This window comes from Danio aesculapii, chromosome 4 (genome assembly GCF_903798145.1).
Source record: "Danio aesculapii chromosome 4, fDanAes4.1, whole genome shotgun sequence".
Lineage (NCBI taxonomy): Eukaryota > Metazoa > Chordata > Actinopteri > Cypriniformes > Danionidae > Danio > Danio aesculapii.
Window position 1 is genome coordinate 28,657,788 of NC_079438.1, and position 24,316 is coordinate 28,682,103.

General features: G+C 38.2%; 1 protein-coding gene and 1 non-coding gene across 2 annotated transcripts; both read right to left on the minus strand.

The window, feature by feature from the left end:
- Positions 1–250: 250 nt before the first annotated feature.
- On the minus strand, positions 251–322 carry trnag-ucc (transfer RNA glycine (anticodon UCC)). The gene has a single exon. It is a non-coding gene; the product is annotated as a tRNA-Gly (tRNA).
- A 19,647-nt stretch (positions 323–19,969) lies between these two features.
- On the minus strand, positions 19,970–24,043 carry LOC130223502 (uncharacterized). Its single transcript, XM_056456345.1, has 11 exons — positions 23,765–24,043; positions 22,644–22,815; positions 22,324–22,552; positions 21,975–22,248; positions 21,706–21,883; positions 21,539–21,615; positions 21,267–21,447; positions 20,929–21,177; positions 20,639–20,810; positions 20,411–20,559; positions 19,970–20,317 (listed from the first exon to the last, which is right to left on the minus strand). Exons 1-11 carry the CDS (start codon positions 24,041–24,043, stop codon positions 20,028–20,030), a joined length of 2,250 nt encoding a protein of 749 aa, XP_056312320.1. The 3' UTR covers positions 19,970–20,027.
- Positions 24,044–24,316: the final 273 nt, after the last annotated feature.

Consider the following 24,316-nt stretch of genomic DNA (forward strand, 5'->3'; position numbering starts at 1 on the left):
GTCTTTAGTGCCAGCACTGCAGACAATGCTGTTAGGACTGGATTACATTGCTGATCTGTGTGGGGGGAGAACGGGTTTATTTACTCCGCAGATCCTCGTTAGTATAGTGGACAGTATCTCCGCCTGCCACGCGGAAGACCGCGGTTCGATTCCCCGACGGGAAGGCCCTCCTTTGTCTTTTACTTTTTGGCTGTTGCCTTTCACAAGCTTGGCAACGGACTAAGTGATATAAACAGCAGCCAAAAGGAAATGCGTTGGCCCGGAATCGAACCCGGGTCAACTGCTTGGAAGGCAGCTATGCTCACCACTACACCACCAACGCTTGCGGAAGCCTCTTGCCAGAAGAGCTCAAAAAGAATGCTTTCAACCAAGGCCCTCTTTGTCTTGGTTCGGCTCTGAAAAACATGTTCAGCATATGGATCCCAATCATCTCAAAATGCACTGATCTACCCACATGTTATGGGATATCTTCACAAGAGTGGCGCCTGGCCATGTAATGTTACGGCAGAAGCCAGCTATGCTCACCACTATATTAGCAACGCTTGTAGACATCCTCTCACAGAAGTGTAGAAAATGAAGGAGTTCTTTGTGTGGGCAAAAAAAAAAAAGTAGAGTCTCCCCTTTTTCATAAATATCACTGTATATTCTATTTAAAATAGGACTTAAAACATTTTTAAAAACTTTATAAAACTCAACTGGTAGTCCATCTATTCCTGGACTTTTCCCATTTCTCAACTGATCAATAGCTGTTTCTATTTCTAAATCTGTTATCTCACTCTCGCACATTTCCTCGTCCTCTTTATTTAATTTTACTGTTATTTTTTCTAATAAGAAATTTTCATCATTTAAAACTACTCCATTTTCTGTAAATAATTCCTTATAAAATCGTCTAGTTTCCTTTAAAATTCCATCTTTGTCCTCTACAGTTTTCCCATCTTGTGTTTTTATACATTTGATTATAGCTGCTCTCTGTCTTGTTTTTTCTAATTCATAAAAGTATTTAGTACTTCTTTCTCCTTCTACAATGTCTTTAGCTCTGCTTCTAATAATTACTCCCTTACACTTTTCTTCTTCGATTTTCTTCAGCTTTTCCTGTAATTCTATTATTTTGTCAACATTTATCCCATTTACTTTACTCATTTCTTCATCCCATTCTTTTCTAATTTGATTTTCCTTGAATTGTTTTGCCTTTTGTCTTTTTTCTGATATATTTATTGAGTATTCTTTTATTCTATTTTTCAGATTATCCCACCATAAACTTGTTTCTGTTTCAAACATTTCATCATTCACACTATTGATTATTATATTTTCTATTTCCATTTTATACATTTCTATTTTGAACAACTCAGTGTTGAGTATCCACACTCCTGCTCCTTTTTCAATCTAATTAAAATTCCTCGTTATCCATAAAAAATCATGATCACTCTCACTATAGGTTTTGTAGAAAACTTTGTTGACATATTGTACTTCTTTCTTCTTACATAAAAACAAGTCAATTCTACTTTGCTTTAAAATCCTATTTACAATTTGTCTTCTTGAATATTCTCTTTTCATACCATTTTGCTCTCTCCATACATCTACCAAATCACATTTCCTCATTAAATTCTGTAGTTCATTCCTTCCTCTGTCTGTTCTAAAATCCATTCAGTCATCTATATCTATTCTTTGCATGGCAATATTAAAATCTCCTAAAATAAATATGTTTTCATTCTTATCTATTAACTTATCCATTTCCTTATAAAAGTTATATTTCTCCTTTTCCTCATTTGGTGCATGTATGTTGCATACTCTAAAACTTTTCCCACTATACATAACTTTTACAATTATAATTCTTCCGTCTGTGTCTTTATAGTCTAATTCTACTTTTTCAAAAATCCCTCTTTTTATCAAAATTGCTACCCCTCTTTTCTTTTCTATATCTCCATTACTAAATATTTCCCCATTCCACAATTTTCTCAATTCATTTTTAATCTCATCTTCCCACTTTGTCTCTTGTAAACATAATATATCACACTTTTTTGTCAAACACGTTAATCTTTCAAACTTTTCACCTTTTGACAATCCTCTTACATTCAGTGATACCACACATACATTACTCATTAGGATAATTATTGGATAAACCAATAACCACCATTCATTCTGAGTCACTGTCACTTAAACAAATTTTTCTTGCATCTCCTTTTTCAAAATTTTTCCTTCCATTCTTTCTTTAATCTCTTCTCTTCTAATTTTCTGCCATTGTAGAACAAGTTCAATGTTTAAGCCACTTTTAGATCTTAATTTTAAATACCAGGGTGGTATGGCCATAAGCGAGAGCAGACGTCAAGAGTTGGCTATTTGAAAAGAGGCGCAGCACCAGGAGCCGAGCGCAGCTCAGCTTGCATTGACACAGCACCGACAGAAACAACGCCCTTGTCCCCTCAATTGTTTACCTGTGTTTTTTTTGTCCCACCCCTCCCAAATAAGATGAATGTGAGAAAAGACACCAGCAGCAGACCTGTGACACGGGGAAGTGTATTAGATGCCAAATGAAGGAACTCAAAGAGCTTACAGCACCTGGTATTCCCAGGCGGTCTCCCATCCAAGTACTAACCAGACCGACAAAAACAAAGCCCTTGACCCCTCAATAGTTTACCTGTTTTTTTTTTTTTTTTCGGTTTCTGCTCCGGGACACCGACAGCTCTTGCTAGGTTAAACCAGCCAAGTCAGGGTACTCACTTCCCCCGAATGGAATCAGGGGAAGTGGGTACAATGACTTAGCTGGTTCCAGAGATCAGAGAGGAATTCAGAGTTTTGTTTTGTTTTTTTCGTATGTTGGGAAGTGTATCAGCTGCCAAATGAAGGAATTCAAAAAGCTTTAAGCACCTGGTAATCCCAGGGGGTCTCTCATTCAAGAACTAACCAGGAATCAAACCCAGTCCACAGCAATGAGAGCACCGAATCCTAACCACTAGACCACCAGGGACGGGAGAGAAGATACTTGCCCTCAAGCCTTGCTGTGGGTCTCCACACAAGTATGCTGCAGCTGCTCTGACAAAAATAAATCCAATGCTTGTAACCTCCTCCTGGAGAGGAGAAAGTCTCAGACCCAGGATCACAGTTCTTCTATGGAGGGACTGTCACATGCTCCTATCGACACCACAACTTGCCATAATAACAAAGCACAGCATGCGTTGAATGAACTCCGTATTGACAGAGCTGTGTCCTTATTACAAGCAACAAGCTAATGATGACAAGCTAAGGAGATAGGACCAGTGGTGCAGTGGATAATATGTCTGACTACGGATCAGAAGATTCTACGTTCGACTCCTGGCTGGCTTGCTTTGGTCTTTTTGCTTTGATGTCAGCCAGTGCACTGCGGTCGCCTTTCGCCCCCCACTGGAGCTCTTCAGTTCCACTCTGGAGTGAGTCAAGTTTAAGTGGCCGCCAGCACAGAGCCCGTGGGGTGCTCTCCTGGTTTCAAAGGATGCCCCAACTGCAGTTTTTTAATAACGTCTACTACAGCTACACCAACCGTAAACCCAGCCTACTTGTTGCAAAAGTCCATACAACTTAGAAGTCACCCAGCAAACTTGCAGCGTAATCTCTTCCACTTTTAATTCTCTGAGCTGCAGCAATACCTTAGTGCTCTGATAAAACATGAATAAAAAACTATGGCTTTTAACCTCCTCTTGGAGAGAAGAGAGTCTCCGACCCTGGATCTTAGGTCTTCTTTGGAGGGACTGTCAGGAATCCAGTAAGATCATCTCATCCACACAACGTCTTGCCATAAAACAAAGCAGAATGTGTCATGACGGAACTCCAGGTTGACAGAGCCTTGTCCTTGTTTCAAACAATGTGCTAACAAGGCGCTGAACAGAGTGCCAGTGGCACAAAGGATAACGCTTATGACTATGGATCAGAGGATTCTAGCTTACGGAAACCATGAGACTGTGTATGAGAGAGTGCGCAAATGTATGAGTGGTACTTGTGCAAGAGGGGCAGTGAAGTGCGCATGGTCAGAAAGAACTGAAGTTTGTGCCAAGTTTGATTCCTGGTTTTCACCCAGTTGGCCTGGGTTTGACTCCTGGTCTGGGAAGCCTTGAGCATTTTTGCCACTGCCCTTTTTGCCTAGCAGTCGGACTGCAGCAACATTAAGGGGGTGGGCTTGTGTGGGAATCTCATAAGCCTTTGATAGCTCAGTTGGTAAAGCAGAGTACTGTAGGTGTGTTGTTGGCTATCCTTAGGTTACTGGTTTGACTCTGGCTTGAAGAAGGTCTTTTGCCATTTCATGCCTGTGCAGTTCACATATAAATTCATAGCTAGAGCTTAAAGTTCACCATAGAGGTAAAAAGGAAGTTCCCTGACCGGGAATCGAACCCAGGCCGCGGCGGTAAAAGTGCCGAATCCTAACCACTAGACCATCAGAAAAGGTCCTGCAGAAACTTGCCCTCAAGCCTAGCTATGGGCCTCCACGCAAGTATGCTGCAGCTGCTCTGACAAAATAAATCTAATGCTTGTAACCTCCTCCTAGAGAGGAGAAAGTCTCAGACCCTGCATCACAGTTCTTTTAGGGAGGGACTGTCACATGCACTGTAAGAGCATCCTATCGACACCACAACTTGCCATAATAGCGAAGCACAGCATGCATTGAATGAACTCCGTGTTGACTGAGCTGTGTCCTTATTACAAGCAAGACGCTAAAGATGAAAAGACAAGCAGACAGTGCCAGTGGCGCCATGGTTAACCCGTCTGACTATGGATCAGAAGATTCTAGGTTCGACTCCTGGCTGGCTCGCTTTGGTCTTTTTGCTTTGATGTCAGCCAGTGCACTGCAGTCGCCCCCACTGGAACTGTTCAGGTCCACTCTGGAGTGTGTTGAGTTTAAGAGGCCGCAATCACAGAGCCCGTGGGGTGCTCCCCTGGTTTCAAAGGCTGCCCCAACCGCTAGATTTTTATTAACGTCTACTACAGCTACACCAATCGTAAACCCAGCCTACTTGTTGCAAAAGTCCCTACCACTTAGAAGTCACCCAGCCAACTTGCAGCGTAATCTCTTCCACTTGTAAGTCTCTGAGCTGTAGCAATACCTAAGTGCTCTGATAAAACATGCATAAAAGAAACTATGGCTTTTAACCTCCTCTTGGAGAGAAGAGAGTCTCCGACCCTGGATCTCAGGGGTTCTATGGAGGGACTGTCAGGAATCCTGTAAGAGCATCCCATCCACACAACGTCTTGCTATAAAACAAAGCAGAATGTGTGGTGATGGAACTCCAGGTTGACAGAGCCTTGTCCTTGTTTCAAACAATGTGCTAACAAGGTGCTAACAAGGTGCTGAACGGAGTGCCAGTGGCACAAAGGATAACGCTTATGACTATGGATCAAAGGATTCTAGCTTAGCAATCGTAAACCCAGCCTACTTGCTGCAAAAGTCCCTACCAGGCCCAACCCTGTCTTTCTTTCGAGTTCAGATGAGATCAGGCATTGCCAGAGTGGTATGGCCGTAAGCGAGAGCAGCCGTCAAGAGTTAGCTATTTAAAAATAGGCGCAGCACCAGGAGCCGAGTGCAGCTCACCTTGCATTGACACAGCACCGACAGAAACAAGGCCCTTGTCCCCTCAATTGTTTACCTGTTTTTTTTTTTTTTTTTTTCTGTTTCTGCTCCGGGGCACCGACAGCTCTTGCTAAGTTAAACCAGCCAAGTCACTGTACCTACTTTACCCCGAATGGAATCAGGGGAAGTGGGTTCACTGACTTGGCTGGTTCCAGAGTTCAGAGAGGAATTCAGAGTTTTTTTTTTATATTTTGGGAAGTGTATTAGCTGCCAAATGAAAGAATTTAAAAAGCTTACAGCACCTGGTATTCCCAGGCGGTCTCCCATCCAAGTACCAACCAGGCCCAACCCTGCTTTGCTTCCGAGTTCAGATGAGATATTTTAATTTTTTTTAAATTAAAATCAAATATTTACATTTTTACAAAGAAATGATCACATCACACAAAAATCACATCATAGTTACAACACTCATTATTAGACTTCATATTTTTCCCATAACCAACTTAAGATGTTGTCCTTGTATTCAACTATTACGTTCCCTTTTACCATTATTTCTATAAATACATCCTCCTTTTCTTGTACTATAAAATAGTTGAATATCAATTTTACAGCCATCTCCATTCTGTTTTTAAACATACGCCATATATCCACTCTCTTCCCATCATGTTTAGCCATATTTCTCCTTATCCAAATCACATACTTAGCAATTGTTATACATAGATTAAAAGCATACATACCACATTCATTTTGACCAAATAAACGAAAACGGTTTTCTAAAAAAAAAAGAAAAAAAAAAAAAAGGTTAAGAATATTATTTTATTACAAAGTTTTGCAGGCTCTAGAGTGCCCTGATTTCTTAATGGTGTAACTAAAAATTCTATTCGAGGGGTAAAATTAAATGAATTTTCGATAAGTATCGTTAATAAAATATTTATAATATGAACTTGCTTTGTTATATCTTTACCTGCTTTGCGCACTTATGCGTGCTCTCTCACCAGCAGCAGTTGATTGACACACATTGCTTAAAGGCGCTACACACACAGCCCCACACCTTGGTATGGAGCGGCAAGTGCTGAAACACGCAACCAGTTTTATTTGTTGTCGATTTGCGTGTTGTTCCTTTTTTAAAGTGTCTTTTATTTTTTAAATCTCTCAAATTAGGCTCTTTTAGGTTATTAGGAGATATTAGTTCAATTATGCACCGTAGGCCATTGACCAACACCCCCTGCATACAGTTTAGGCTACACACTGCAGGTCTACAGTTCTGATGTGTTATGAATTGTTTTAGTTTTTATTGTAAAATATACATTATAATCCAGTACAAAGTAAAATAATATTTATTAATGGCCATTGGCAGCGTATAGCCGTTAAGCTTAAATAGTCGAAGTATGTTTTTATTAATATTAAAACTAATTACAAAATAGCCAACTTTTGATTTTATTTTGTTTCCGTGTATTTTTATCAACCTAAAAATGCAATTGTATTTTGGTTTGAATTTTATTAGAAATGTAATATTTAGGCAACACTATTTCTACATAACTGTAACACGGGGAGCGACAGAGACAACTGAGGTTTAGGATCCACGTGCAGGTTTATTCAAACTCAGGGAGGCAATGGTCAACACAGGTGCAAACAGATGTATGAAGGCAGTCCAGAATCGTAGTTAAACACAGGCGAGAGGTCGATAGACAGGCGGCAGACAAGGAGAAAGGGAAGCCAGGCAAAGATCAAAACACTGAGAAACTAGACTAGGAAAACGCGTTGTAGTGTCACTATACAGATAACAAGACTCGGCAAAGGCAGGGAGTGTGTGTGGTTTAAATAGTGTGTGTAATCAGTCTCTGACAATCCTCAGCTGGTGCAAATGTAATCAGTCAAAATGAGGAAGCATGCGTGTTTGTGAACGGAGTGCATGTATGAAAATGTAGTCCATGAATGGCGGATTTGTAGTCCATAGGTTATTGTGAGGGTGAGGGCTTACCAGCGACCTCTGGTGGTTAGAGATCGCTGGTAATCATGACAGAGCCCCCCCTCTAGGAGTGGCTTCCAGACACTCCTAATACTGATCAGGCGGGAGGTGGAGGGGAGGCGGAAGAGGGGGAGGGATGGAGGGCCAGGACCATGTAGAGGAGGCGTACCTGAAGCATGGAGCTGAGGAGGGCCTGGAGCATGAAGCTGAGGAAGGCCTGGAGAATGGAGCTGAGGAAGGCCTGGAGAGTGGAGCTCTGGAGGGCCTGGAGCTGCAGTGGCCCTGGATCATGGAGCTGCGGAGGGCTTGGAGCCTTACTTTCAGCAGACATCGGCGGGTCATATGAACCTGGTGGCCATTCAGGAAGCTCAGGCGGCGGCGGCCATTCAGGAAACTCAGGCGGTGGCGGCGGCCATTCAGGAAGCTCAGGCGGCAGCCATTCAGGAAGCTCAGGCGGCGGCAGCTCTGGCAGCAGTGGCGGCTGTGGCTCAGGCAGTGGCACTGGCGGTAGTGGCTCTGGCAGCTCTGGAGGATCTGGCAGCTCTGGAAATGACTGAGGGTCTGGCAGCTCTGGAAATGACTGAGGGTCTGGCAGCTCTTGAGGATCTGGCAGCTCTGGCAGTACTGGCGGCAGTGGTTCTGGCAGCTCTGGCGGCAGTGGCTCAGGCAGTGGCACTGGCAGTAGTGGCTCTGGCGATGGTCTTTCAAGAACTTGAACTGGAACTATGGCAGGAACAAAGGCAGGAACAGAAAGCCATCTTGTGAGCCGGAAAACTGGAAGCAGCCATCTTGTGAGCTGGAGGACTGGAAGCGGCCATCTTGTGAGCTGGAGGACTGTAAGCGGCCATCTTGTGAGCTGGAGGACTGGAAGCGGCCATCTTGTGAGCTGAAGGATTGAGAGCGGCCATCTTGTGAGCTGAAGGATGTACCGTATACTGGAGAGATGGTGATGCCAGCATTAATGTTTCGGTGGAGTGTACAGCAAGCCCTGTTGTCATCTGTTCATGCTGTACACTGCCCCTCCCCAAAAAACATTTAGGAGTTTCCTCCACCTCTCCTACGGTGAAGGGGGACCCACTCATTTGTAGTGCCAGGTCAATAGTTCTTTATTGAACAGTGAGGATCATTTAATGGCATCTGTGAGTATAGTGGTTCAGATAGCCCACCATGAAAAAATATCATGAGACATACCTAACTTATCGATGTTAAATGTGATAGTTCAATAAAGTCCTCCACATTTTCTTCGATTGACCGGGCTCCCTGACGCAGGCACATGATTTTAATCCCCGCTGGATCCATGTTAGGCCGAGTCTTCTGTAACACGGGGAGCGACAGAGACAACTGAGGTTTAGGATCCACGTGCAGGTTTATTCAAACTCAGGGAGGCAATGGTCAACACAGGTGCAAACAGATGTATGAAGGTAGTCCAGAATCGTAGTTAAACACAGGCAAGAGGTCGGTAGACAGGCGGCAGACAAGGAGAAAAGAAAACCAGGCAAAGATCAAAACACGGAGAAACTAGACTAGGAAACCGCGTTGTAGTGTCACTATACAGATAACAAGACTCGTCAAAGGCAGGGAGTGTGTGTGTTGTTTAAATAGTGTGTGTAATCAGTCTCTGACAATCCTCAGCTGGTGCAAATGTAATCAGTCAAAATAAGGAAGCATGTGTGTTTGTGAACGGAGTACGTATATGAAAATGTAGTCCATGAATGGCGGATTTGTAGTCCATAGGTTATTGTGAGGGTGAGTGCTTACCAGCGACCTCTGGTGGTTAGAGATCGCTGGTAATCATGAAAATAACATTGGCTCTGATTGCGTTTTTAGAGATATCCTAGATTGACTTTTGGCTGCAAAACATTAACTGTTCATTTCAGTGCTGTATTTTGACATTTCACAAGGGCTTCAGCTGGTACCGGCCTCAATTTCGCGACGTGATGTTTATGTGGTGTCTACATATCGATGTCTGGATGACAGCGAGAGCGAGATGAGATGAAACCTCAGATTTAATGTGCAGCTGCACAGTTTCTGCATATTTTGACTCTAGGCTCATCTAAATTTAAATATTGTCGAAATATTGCTAGACAGACAAAGTAAATTTTGATTTTGGAAGAGAGCTGCTTCAGTAATGAAAGACACAGTTGGTGGACACACACACGCACGCACACACACACAGGATACACTTATAGGCTTATTCATTATTGATTTATTTACATTAAACGCACAGTAATTAAATTTAAAAAAGAAAGGCATAACTTCAGAAAAAGTGCTCACTGCTGTTTCCGCTATTTATGTGGTTGTTTTGTTTCTCTGCCATTTGCTTATCAGTGGTGCGGCATTGCTGGATTACTTTTGTTTTAATCAGAGATTAAGATTAGGACTTCATTAATTTTCCTTTCGGCTTAGTCCCTTTATCAATCCGGGCTCACCACAGCGGAATGAACCGCCAACTTATCCAGCACGTTTTTACGCAGCAGATGCCCTTCAAGCTGCAACCCATCTCTGGGAAACATCCATACACACTCATTCACTACAGAAAATTTAGCCTACCCCATTCACCTGCACCGCAGGTTTTTGGACTGTGGGGGAAACCGGAGCACCTGGAGGGGACCCACGTGAATGCAGGGAGAACATGCAAACTCCACACAGAAACACCAACTGACCCAACCGAGGCTCAAACCAGCAACTTTCTTGCTGTGAGCTGACAGCACTACCTACTGCGCCACTGCGTCACCCCAAGATTAGGCCTACTGTATATAGCCAATTTCAGTTATTTAGCGTAATGTATAGTTATTTAGTTTAATTAGAGTAATTTATAAATATATAAATTATTTAGTGCTTTTTGGATTTAGGCATAGGCCGAGAATAAAACTTAACATTACTTGTAAATACAAAAGATTATACGGTTTAGTTTAGTTTATTTGATGCCACTGTATTGCATGTTGAATGTTACAATTACAAAGATTTTTATTAAACAAGTGCACTACAACAAGATATTTTTGTAGGTGTAAAAATATAAAATATTAATTCTCATATTCTTGCCTTATTTATCTTTAATGTAAATATAAAACACTATGCAATGCGTGGTTTACCTAAGAAAAAAAGGCGCAGCAAGGCAAAAAGTTAGTCTAGAGCCCTGTATTGGATAGATTAAGTGATAGATTGTGTGTGCATTTTAATAACATTGACACTACTTTTATGATTGTTTAAACTAGGGATGCTAACGATTATTCGATTGATTTATTGTCGGTAACCCTTCAAACCCAATAGACCTCATCGATGACCGATTAAGCATGGGTAATTAAGTTATGCTTTGCGCTGTGAGACGCGTCCCTGAATTCATACATTACATAATCAAGTGTGTGCAGTTTACGTTACCTTATGGAGTCGTGCACTCTCTTGATTGTGTATATTGGGGACACATAAAACCCTGTTATGCACAGATCTCGTTTATGTCCGCTGGTGCTGCCGTTAATCTGCAGGTCAAGTAATCAAAAAGTAGGCTACATGACGTTTAATTATGGGTAGCAGGTTAATAAGACCAAACACTGGTTGTGCAAACTTTAACTACTCCCTCTAAAATATTAGTGTTTCAAGCTATATTGTCTTTTTATAGACTGGCATAGGCCTAAATAGGCATCACGGTAAAACATTTAGAGTTGATATAAAACGAACGCTCACCTCATTTCACTGTGATCATTATGAGGATCATATTGCATATTCGGGTAAGCAGCCTAGTAAATAATGTACTTTATTAATGGATTGTTTATAAGGACTAAGCTATTAAATACTGTAATTCTCCGAATGGAAAATGCTTGGGTTGTTTGATAATATCTATCATATCATGTAAAACTTTATCTATCATGTTTATGATCTGCCCCTCATCCTTCAATATTACAGATTGATTTATCAGATGATTTGTCATAAGAGAAATGTTAACAAAAGGATTTTCTTCATGGAGACCCATCTAAAAACAATCGACAATCAATAATTCATTTAGTATAAATACAAGTTTTAGTAACAATAACTTAAACCGAAACATACCTTTGTACATGAAAGAGCAGGTTCTCGGTAACCATTAAGACAAGCTCGTTGCATCAGAAACGACTCTCGCTTATGACGTCTGCTTCGCGGGCATTTCACGTTGTATGCGTCACCGTCGCATTTGTACACATGCTTTAAATTAATGCTTTTTGTCTCCCAAATTCATATAATAAAGAGAACGATAAAATAACATTATTAATCGGTTAACTGTAAACGTTTCTGTTCAGAACGATTAAAGTTGATCTTTTTTTTGTTTTTCATTTCTGTTCCTGAATAATGTCATTCGCTTCTGATTTTCGTTTCCGTTTCTTGAACCGGTTCGGAGCCCTGCTTAAAATACTGTAATCATTATACTTGTATAATATAGACCTATACATTATTGGCAGTAATGTATTATCTAATTTCAATTTTGCATTTATATCTTATTTTATTTCAAATGTTTAATAAATGTTTATAATAATTTACTAATTAAATTTACTCTAATATTGCAGAAAACACATTATGTTTACCAATCACACTAACAATAACACTAGCCTGCTTCTTTATAAAGGATAAAAATGGAATAAAAAGTGTACTTAAATGAAGAGGCATCAGTTCCAGCTGCCACAAAAAGGTTAATAAAATAGGTTGCTCAGGTCAAAAAGACAGAGAAGCAGGGATAACAGCAACAAACATTTTAAAAGAAAGAGGGATAGACAGACTCTGTTGAACTCATAAAATGCACAGACATACATTCAACATGTGTCTACCTCACGGACAGGTCTTACAGTTGTTGTTTTTTTTTGCATCCAACAAAACAGATGGGAGTTGAATTAAAATAGACAGATGTATTGACATTTTAATGAATGAAATAAAGAAGTATAGGAATAAAATGTAAAAATGCAAATGTATAATTTGAATGGTTTAGAGTAATGGTGGATTTTTATAATTGCCTATAATCTATTTGTATACTTTTATTTTATTTATTTATTTTGTTTGTTTGTTGTATTGTTTATCTGTTAGAACTCATATTGTATTGCTACCAACAGCTAAGTGACAGAATTTCTTTCTTTCATTCTAATTACAGCAAATAACTAATAAGTCCTGCAATAATTATAAAATCCTGCAGGATTTGTCACTTGCTTGGATACATTGTAAAACCTGTAAGAAATCCCTGCACATATCGTCAATGTGTCCTCCAGGATTTTATCATTCCTACAGGACAGCAGCTATCCTGCAGGAAAAAAATAGATCATTCAGGATTCCCGTAAAAAGCACTGCATGATTCTAAAACCTGTAGGAATTGCCTGCACATATTTTCATTTTGTCCTGCAGGATTTCATAATTCCTACAGGATACCAGCAGATTCCTGCAGAAAAAATGAAAATCCTGAAGGATTTACTGAAAGAAGATCTAAAACTAATGATTAAATAGAGATTTATCTGAAAATGAAGGAAGAGCACTAATGACATGAGGCATTGATAATCACTGGCAAAAACAACAGTATCTCTTAAATATTGAATATTTAATTAAAGTTAAATCAATGACCAGTAAAAACAGGACAGAAGTCAGATTAATACAATTATAACTTAAGGACACATAAGACTCAATAATACATTCATTATGAGTAAAGTGAATACAGATAAATGTTATTTGTTATATACACAAAGAAATATATAGCCTGAACTAATAAACTGAAACTGGAAAAAAAAACATGGAAAGCATAAACTCAATGAATGTAACCTCAAATTATGCAGGAATTAAAATAACTTAGGTATTTTAGGAGTCGATCATGCTCAGGCGGAGGCAGTGAAAGCAGTATTTTTATTTTCAGGGAAATCCACTTGAGCTCCATGAAGGACTGATGTTACTCTCTCCAGTACAGCAGGTGGCGGTGTGCAGCTTTACTCTTCTCTGACTCAACACACAGCCAGAAGAAGAGGTGTGTGGCGTTTTCACTTTCTTCTCCACATCCAGTGTTTATACTGCTTTAGGTAAAGTTGTTTCAATCCCCTAAGAACTGTGCCCCTGAGACACTTTAGATGAAATCAGAGAGCTCCCTCGTCTGTCATGGACAGCAACAGTTCAGAGATGCTCAAAGTCCAGAAAAGGAACCAAAAACATTGTCAAAACAGTCCATGTGACTTTAGTGGTTCAATTGTAATCGAGTTCCAAGAACATTTTGTGTGCAAGAAAGTGTTGAAAAAAGCAGCTAAAGTAGGAACTGTTGACCCATATAGTGGCTGTTTTTGCTCCTGTATTCTCTTCATTTGCATTCAGCAGAAGAAACTCAAACAGGTTTGGAACAAGTAGAGGATGAGGAAATGACAGAATTGTAACTTTTATGTGAACTACCACTTTAATGCTTCTGTAAGTAAAGGTAAAATAAATATTATTACTGAAGATATTGCTAAAGAACGGCAGGAAATGTGGAAAACAGATAATAAGAGATGACAATTCATGTGAAAAAAAGAAACCCTGTATAGGCCTATGAAGTTGTAGAAATAGAAAAGAAGAGGTCATAATTATGAGGATGAGATTTGTACTCAGATATTAATAGAAAGTAATGTGCTGTAGACATGCAAGTCATCATGAACTGGATTAAAAAAGTTTCTCAAAATTGTCTTAAATGTTTAGATTAAAGGTTTGTGTGTGTGTGAGAGAGAGAGAGAGAGAGAGAGAAACAGAAAGAGAGAAAGCAAATATAGTGTAAAGTGAAAAACATGGGAGAAATGTATTAATAAGTCATGACTGCAACAGTAAGTGGCAAAAAAGCTAAACAAAAAAGACTTTTATTTTGGCGTGGCGTGTGACGTCATCAGGCGGCGCCGCTTCAACGCTGGGATTCAACTGGAGAAAGGTTTATGTTTTAAAACATTTACAGATATAAATCGATTTAAAGATAGAGATCTAAAGTTTTAGGTTTTTTATATGATGCTAAATTATGTTCCTGTTGTTGGAGATAATATTTTAACCCTTTATACAACGTAGTACTATTTTATTCTCAGTAACCGAGGGCTATTGTTTGAATAAAGTAAAAGAAATGTGTGTAATAAGGGTTTTAAAGAAACGTTTTACCTGATTTCTTTTTGTTAATTACTTTCATATAAAGAAACTGTTGAAGCAAGTGTTGAAGAGAAGTTATTTTGTTTCTGTTCATTGTTTTGTTCATTTTAAACAGGATAAAGTGTCCAAACACAGAGAAAAACTCCTACTGAAGCGACTGATCTCCACACTGTTATAAAGATGGCGTTTATTAAAGAGGAGAGTGAAGATGTGAGGATTGAAGAAACATTCAGAGTCAAACAGGAAGATCTGCAGGAACAAACAGGTTGATTTTCATTCTCAAAGACCAACTCAGTCATTTGATCCTCATTCAGATATATTTTAATAATAAGAATACTAAATTAAATCCATCTTGCAGCCCTGAGTGTGCTGCCTAGTTCTCCTAAATGCACATAAGCACTGCTTTAAAAACAGGAATGAGTTTCTTTCGTCACTTGTTCTCATGTCTTTTGTCATTCTTTTATGTATTATTAGTCTCCCATTTTCTCTACTTTCTTAAGGTTATTGCTTTTCTTGTTCTCCTACTGTTTGTAAAGGATCCTTGAGCACTGGCGCTTCATAAAATATATAAAAACAATACATTTAAAAAAAGTTTAACTGAGCTGAGGATATTTGACCTACAGTATTCTCATAGAAGATATCTGCTATTACAGTGATGGTGTTGACTTAGTACTTTCCATTTGCATATGTCACGTTGATCACAATTACAACTTCTTTATGGGTTTAAACTTGTTTCTAGTAGTTGTTACTAGTTCTCTCAGATAGTATCTAGAATTACATCAATATTATAATAACTAATTGCCAGGGCTATTGTGTTTAAACAGGGTTTCTGCGGGGTCTTAAAATGTCGTAAATTCCAAAATCAAAAATTTAGGCTTTAAAAAGTCTTAAATTTACTGAAATATTGTGTTGTAGGTCTTAAATCTTTTTTTAAACAAGTCTTCATTTTCCTTTGTTCATGTTCTGCTATCCAATCTGGCCAAAACCCATACAATCACCAACAATCCATCTCAATAAAACTTTCAACTTTTCATTCAAAAAGGTCATTTTAACTCTATTTATCATTATGGTTTAATTATTTTCCTCACAATAACATTTGTTTAAACGTGCTCCATGTATTTACTGCTGAGGACATCGACCTGGACAGATTATTGTGTATAAATTTAGTTTATTATAGCTTTTAAAACTTTTTTAAAATGTGTTCATTTTTTATTATTTTTATAAAAGTTATTTTTGGAAAAAAGTGTTTGGATACAAGTAAAGCTTGCTTGTTTTTACTCAATATTTAAAATCTTTTGCTAAGAAATATCTCAAATATATATTTTTTTATTAATTTATTATTGTATTATTAAATGTATTAACGTATATATTTGTTTTGATAGGGCAAATTAAAATCTTTTCCATCTGGGCCATTTGAAAAATTCCTTAGCCTTAAGGCCTTTATGAGTCTAAAATTTCATTCATAATGGTCTTTAAAAGTCTTGCATTTAACTTGGTGAAACCTGCAGAAACCCTGGTTTAAAGTATGTCAGAAAACGTGGATGGCCCCAATTTTAAATATGCTGAATGAAATGGACACTAAAGTAATTAATTTTTATAAAACATTGTACAGTATTCTAAACTATATGATGATGTTGTGGGACGACATGAAGCAAAACAAACAATTTATAGTGGAACAATAACGTTTAGCATTGCACTGACTACAACTGGCCAACAAACTAGTCTAAAAATTATTTTTGGTGCTTTAGAAATGGATTACAGCATGCTGATGGTCTGCAAACATTTGAGTGTAAAGTTCGTCAGTATTGACCATATTCTTCAAGCCATTGGAATCTTTTTGCTTGACTTTTTTTAAAGAATTAATTTTTAGATCCTAAAAACAGTTTTATGCTGCTTAGGCATGGGACGATAACAGTTTTCAAGGTATACCACAGTTTAAAAAAAGTAGAGGTTTTAAAACCACAAATATTTTCTGCTGTACTGTTTTGTTTTAAGTTTTTCAGGACCGCAGTATCTCCAGCAGAAAAGATATCCAAAGATGCCATTTTAAATTGTAAAGAAATCTGTGTTTTTGAAACAAATGAAGACAGCAGAAGTCAAGGATTCATTTGAATGATTCAGCCTGACATGTTTACTGCTCCAAAATATTTTCAAAGTTTATCAAGTGAAAATATATTATGTTCAAAGGGAAAAAGGTGTTTGTTTTTTACCCAGACATTTAAAAAGAAGAGCAGTAATCACAGTACTGTGAAACTGTGATATTTTTATTTAAGGTTTTCATACCGTCAGAATCTTATACTGGCCCATACCTAAAGCTGCTTGATGCTGAGTTTCTGCCGGTCTCCCTTTCTTTTTTAATAAAGAAGCGGTATTTCTAGCTTAGCCTTACGTTTCCAGCCACCTATTTTTATGTGCATTTAGGATAGGCAAAGAGCATAAAAAATCAGTTGATGGAAACGTCATGATGCACATAACTTTTGAAATATAGGCATAAAAAACATGCGCATAAACTTCACCACGTGGTCATTGTGTGCCGGCATTGTCTTCTGAGGTGAAGGTTATTTCTTAAACAAAGAAAAGATTCATGTAGCTTCTCCTACCGCAGTAAATTCTGTATTTACTGTTGAGATTTGGCGCCAGTTAATCAGGAAGTGACTAGTTTGTTCTCTTTGATTCATTGAATGGAAACGCTGATTCATTCATTTTCTTTTCGGCTTAGTCCCTTTATTAATTTGGGGTCGCCACAGCGGAATGAACCACCAACTTATCCAGCATGTTTTTATGCACCGGATGCCCTTCCAGCCACAATGTCTTTGAACTTGTGGGGGAAACCGAAGCATTCAGAGGAGACCCACACGAACGTGGGGAGAACATGCAAACTCCACACAGAAATGCTAACTGACCCAGCTGAGGCTCGAACCAGCAACCTTCTTGCTGTGAGGCGACAGCATTACCTACTGCGCCACCTTGTCGCCTGGAAACTGATTTATTTATTTATTTATTTTTTATGCAATATTCCAGTTTTGCAAATAAATTTAATTCACATTTTTGGATGGAAACAGCTATTGCCTACATTTCAGTCACACAAAGAACAAAGTCATGTACGAGAATGGCTTGTCCTACTTTAATGAATAATTAGCTTAAATTCACAGACCTTTAACACTGACATGTACTGTATTTAGATTAATGAGATTATTACTCGTTCTAAAAACTATTTCTATTGTTCTGCTTACATTCTTATCATTTAAATATTTTTATTGATTTTTCAAAAGTCTTCAATTTTTCCACAACATACATATTGAACAACAAATTAACATGGTAACTAGCTACTGACATACTCACACCCCATAGAGAAAAAGGGAGAAAGAAAAAAATAGATAAAACAAATTAGGAAATTAGAGATAAACTCTCACTTAGAATAAAATAACCCCTGAGCGTTCAATGTAGGATAGGAAAGGCTGCCAAACCTCATAAAACTTTTTTGTAGAGCCTCGGATGGTGTACTTAAAGAGCCCATATTGTGGGCTGAGAACGGTTATATTTCACTTTTTGAAGTCCCAAACAACAGGATGATATGTATGCAAGGTCAAAAAACACTTTCATTGTCTTATAATATATAATTAATTTTACCTCCTTTTCCCACCGACTCCCATATGAATCGTCCGAGAGAGTCTTTTTCCCAAGCCCCTCCTTTACATGACGCTAATTTGCGGTGATTGGACGTATGACCCAGTCTGTTGCGATTGGACTACTGCATGTTACGCAGTCGGAAACTAAACGCCCATCACCATTACTGGACTACAGTTCATCCTGATAATATACAGCGAATTTATAGTGTAATAAATGAAAAAATGACGTCGATTTTGCCCTATCAATTTGAACCTTCATCTGACGAGGAGGAGCCCACAGTTGCAGAAAACCAAGCTAGTCAACCTGAAACCCGATCAGAGCAGGACATTTCTCAATGGTAAGTGTCAATATTGTTTATGACACTTCGAGTTGTACGCGTGACAATCTAATTAATTACCTGTCGAACTTATTTAGGTGCACATGTGGAAACTGCATCAAAATGCCAAGCGAGGTTGAAAACCTTTGCTGCAAAGAAGTACGACAGGTATTGTTTTTGCATTACATGAGCATTAGACGATTAGTGCGTCGTCCTCAAGTGAGGAAATAGAGGCAAAGTTGGTTTTATATTCGGATATTCATACAGTCTCCTTAATATTATCATTTTAGAAACGTCTTCTTGGCAAATTCCAAATAGGGAAATCATGTTAGCCGCAAATGACTATCAAAGTACAACATTGTTCACGGTGAATTAGATAGTGTTAATGTTATTAAGAAGTCAGACTTGCATGCTACTTTCGATCGAATATTCAAAGTAACATGGTAAACAATATAGAGACTGCAAAATGAATGAATGTGCGAATATAAAACCAACTTTACCTCTATAGTGAGTAATGCCATAAACTATCCAAATGTGATGTAATTAACACCAATACAAAGGTTTGAAGCACTGAACAGTCAATTTGTATCATTCATATGTACAAAATTTTATAGCAACGTTTAAGGGTGTTAATGTTTTATACCACTAAACATCATAGCAACTTGTTTTGGATAGCATTAACGTCTTATGCAAATACAAATACTTATGTTATTATAAGTTATTAAACAAGTGTTTATTAACAAAGAAAACTGTTTTTTTTTTTATTCACTCACATATACAATTTTGTCCACTGAAGTTAATCTGTATTATTCATATGTAAATATATTATTTCATAGCAAGCTGTTTTGGATAGTGTTAACGTTTTATGCCAATACAATAATTTATGTTGTAATAAGTTATAATACAAATATTTTTTTTTTTTTTATGGTCACATATACAATTGTTTTGTCCACAAAAGGTAATCCGTATTATTCATATGTATAAACATTAATATGTAATATCATATCAGTTTGTTTTGGAGAAGTGTTTGGATTGGCATAAAACTTTAACACTAGGTTATTATGAATTATTATACAAGTATTTGTTTTTTAAAACAGAAAACTGCTCACCCCCCCCCCCCTACTTACCATCATAGGTTACAAGAAGGATTAACCAGATTCCAGACCCACCAACATGCATGATACACCATCCAGGCTTTGAACCCAACTGTCTGAATCCATATACACTGCAGAACATCTACAACATTTACCAATGTGACTATGGGCGTCTAAGGCTCAGAACAACAGAGTAAGTATATTCTGATTAACCCCACAAATAATAACATTATTTGAACAACCACTTTGATATGGGATAAACAGAGCATGTAAATGATGACATTTGAATCAGATATGTTACTCCAATAATCTTTATTCACAAAATAAATTGTCGCACAGATAAAAAAAAAGTCTTTTTTTTTAGGCAGTTCCGCTACCTGGCGTACCGCAGTTTTGTCAGCTGGTGCTGGGGCTACTTGGGTCATAGTGTTCGTGTTGTGATTCCGTGCTGTGTTGTAACACGGATACGGCAGGCATTTCCAGATCTGGCTGGTCGGTACGTTGGCTTCCGACCCCCTCTTGACTGAACCGCGACACGTGATGGGCAATGGCTTCTTCCTTTGTCGGTCTGTCATATTCTGCACAAAGGGACTTTGGAATGGGAATGGCCTTCATTTCATCCACAAATGGAGTGGGGTCCATAATGACGACTTCAAACACCAGTTTCAGTAGCTCCTCCACATATTCTATAATAAGAAATGACATTATAATTTTGTTATATATTTATTACATGTAAATTATTTATTTATTTCTAAAAATAAAACCGTTTCATTACTTACTATAGGTTGGCTCTGTTTTTAATGCCCGTGTTGTCCATTCCCCTCTTTTGGATTTCGGCAACACCATTTTGTACATAGCTTGTCCTGTTGCTGTCGTGGCTTGTTTTCGGTTGGCATTTTCATTGTGATGAAACACAGCAAGGTACAGTCTACAATAGCAAAGCAGACAGTTAACAAAGAGAATAAACAAAAATGGCAAACTGATATATGTTGTAATATTTTGATTACCTGCACAGCATTCCCATGAACGGGAACACAACATTTTTTGGTGTGAAGCGTAGTATAAGGCTGTGGAAAGCCTCAAGTGAAGATGTCTGATAATGATGACTCAACTTCGCCACATCCTTCAGCACCCTCTTGTTGCACAGGACTCTTTCAACTTTGTAGAGAGCCTGTGACCCTGCATTATTAGAAACTGTAAGTAATAGTACTTGCTCTTCAAGAAATAACTTAATTTAAGTTAATAAATAGTGTTAGAAACACAAACTGTATAAAAGAGATAAATTAACAATAACTACCAGGTTGAAACCATTTCTTTGGGTCCTTTGATGCTCTAAGTGGATGAGCACACTTGGGAAAAAGTGCATTATCATGTGTGTGCACATTCTGGAGATGGTTAATCAGCGAAGTCCACTTAGCTACCTTCTCTGGTCCTGATGTAGATGAAGTGGCACACCAGTAAACATGATTTCTGATGCTACGTTGCCACTTCTTCACCAATCCACACTCCTTGTTTTTTCCCAGTTTAATTAATTTCTTAAACAAACCTGTTAAACAGAAAAATTAATAATGAAAACAATAAATAAAAATCTATTTCACTGATCATTCAAATGTGGTTTGAATGTCAAACACTAACCCTTCTCGAAGTGCCATACATCATAGAACTGGGTTATCTTGCGCTCCCTGAGATACTTCTGGATCTGTGGATGACGGTCAGTGACGATGTAATCCACCTCTAACCCGTTGTTCTCCAGTACATCCAGACATCTCTTCAGCCCTTCTTTCTCCATATGGTAGCTACCTCCAACCTCATTGCTCTAAGTATGCATAGCAATATTATAATTTGTCTATATTATAAATTGGAATACATCTTTAGTCAATGTTATATATTTAAATTAAGTTACACACCTGAACAAGCTGGAGGTCCACAATTGTATTACTCTGCATGTCCATTACTGTGTAGGTTCCAAATTTTGCTGAATGGCCTACACCAAAAAGTGGGAACATAAATACAATTCAACGTGATGATATACCAAAACAATGATCTAATAACTTATGAAAAACGCATGACGTACCTGGTGAGTCTGCACGCATATCTCCAGCTATAGCAGTCTTTCCTCCCTCTTTTAACTGTGCTATTATGCTTTGCTGCTCACTTTTCCACATGTGAATAATTGCTGGTTCCAGAAAACTTCTGCAATGTCGACGAAATGTGTCATACTGGAACAAGTTTAAGTGCACAGCCTTGAAAATCTATACAAGAGAAAAAAACATGTGTATTAATAAATAATAATAAAAATTGATATCATAAAATCAGATATTCCTTTGTATAATAATTTACTACCTTCTGTAGTTGGATAAACGAGCCTCCTGTAAAATAAGTGGCTGCTGATAAGAGGATGTTTCCAACTGGTGTACTTCCAACAATGGGCTGGCTCTGCCACTTCCTGCTGTACATACACTTGGGGCAAATCTGGCTGAATGCAACATATGTGCCCATGCGGTGCTGCTCCGTATCACACTTTGATTTGCAAATTGGACACGTTGAAAACAGCTCCCGCAAACATGTTTCAAAAACAATGTATTTTGCATCTCCATACATGGGCCTTTCCACAAACCTAAAAAATAAAGAATTATTTGTATAGTTTAAATAAATCCTTATATATTAAACTAATAAAAAGGCTATTACTTACGACATTTCTGATTCCTGCGAAATGGTTGAGTCGCCTGGGTTAAAAGTTGAGTCATGAGGTTCTTTCTCAAAGTCTATGTCTGACTCTTCCTCTTCCTCCTCTTCCAATTCCAGATGAGGTCTTTTGGTTATGCTGACACCAGAAGGCTTTATCGGCGTTGATGCAAACGGTACATCAAAGGATGTAGTTATTGTGCCAACAGTCTCACATGTAACGGTTGCCTGTGACCCTTAAAAACACAATTATGTAAGTTTTGTTGCTACAAATATTCGCTTTAGAATATGCTATTAAAATACAACAACAATTATTGAAAAATATACCTTTACTCCGAACGTGTGTATCTTTCAGTGTTCTTAAGGACAGCTGTGTGCCGACAGATGTTTTTGTAAATTCATCCGTTTGTGTAGTCACATTCACAGTTTCCAGAGAGTCAGTCTGACAAGCCACATCAACACGTACACATCCACTTGAAATGGTCTGCTGTGATGTACTCTATACAAAAAAGGGGGAAAAATTCAATAAAAACGACATTCTTCATAAACAGAATTCATTTAAAATATCAATTTAGTAATAGAGGTACAGTTGGTTTTATATTATGATATTCTGACATTCTCTATAATAATATTATTTCTGAAAAGTATTCTTTGCAAATTATAAATAGGGAAATCATATTAGCAGCAAATGACTCTCAAAGTAAAGCATTGTTCACAGTGAATTATGTTAATGTTGTTTAGAAGTCCTACTTGCATGCTAATTCCAATTTAATATACAAAGTAATATGGTAACTTATACAGAGATTAATTAAATAAATGTGCGAATATAAAATCAACTTTACCTCAGTACTTTGGTAAACATCACCGAATACACACGTAATTTTAAGTTTTAGGCTTCATTAGAGTGCATACATATTCCAACAAAGCGCAAAACAAAGAACAAAGAACAAAGCCGAAATCATCCTTGCAAGCAACGTAACTAATGTTAGCGGTATTTACAGGAAAAAAAAATACAGCTTCTGGTCTTCAATTTACAACACGATTGTTGCATAAATTACATCGTATCAAAGGAACGATGGTTTTATATAACTTATAAATACTACAATTAGTTTTATGTGGATGTTAGCAAACCTAACGTTGGACTACTGCTCTTTGGTAAACAAACAGCCATGGTACACGGTCAGCAGCCCAATGCCAGAACTAATAGAAAAATCAATGCAATTGTATAACAGCGTATTGTTACATTCAGCTATATTCTATACATTCAGTATTAATCGTACTTTGTGGACTATTGTAAGCAAACAAATAGAAACATTCGCCTGTAAGCTAAAGGGCTACACGCTACACGCTGCACGCTGCACGGAGCACGGAGCAAACACAATACAGACAACTACATCCATATTTACCTTGTTACAGTGAACAAGAGGAGTAATTTTAATGGTACTTACAGGTTGTGATTCGGTGGAAGAACATGCTGGTCCGAATAAACTTGGTATTGATCCATCCTTTAACGACAACCGTCCAGCAAATCCCGCTTTGTATGCATGTAGATTGGTGTAGCTCTCGTCGGAGAAATGACGGGAGCACAGCACAATGTTGGGACTATATTTCTGAGGTATTTTTCCAAAAATGAACCTCAACCACTGACTCTTCACAGCCTCATCCTTAGGTAGGGAAAAAAACACTACTTTTCCCTCACACTTTAGAGCACAGCGTCTACGCGACATGATTCAACCGGAATTTGCTACAGAGTTCCTCGTCTTCCTGTTTTTGTTGTGACCGTGCTTGTGGGCGGGGCCGGGCAGTTTAGATTTTCCCGGGCTTGCGGGGTGCAACTACAGGGCTGGGCTTGTGTTTCGCATCCCCGTCATCGCGAAACACCTAATGACTCGTTATCAAGCCGACTCGTTTGAAGCACTATGAGTCGACTCTTTTATTGATGAATCAACAGTTTTAAACACTGTACACTTACAGATTTAAGCCTTAGCTGGACATTTCAC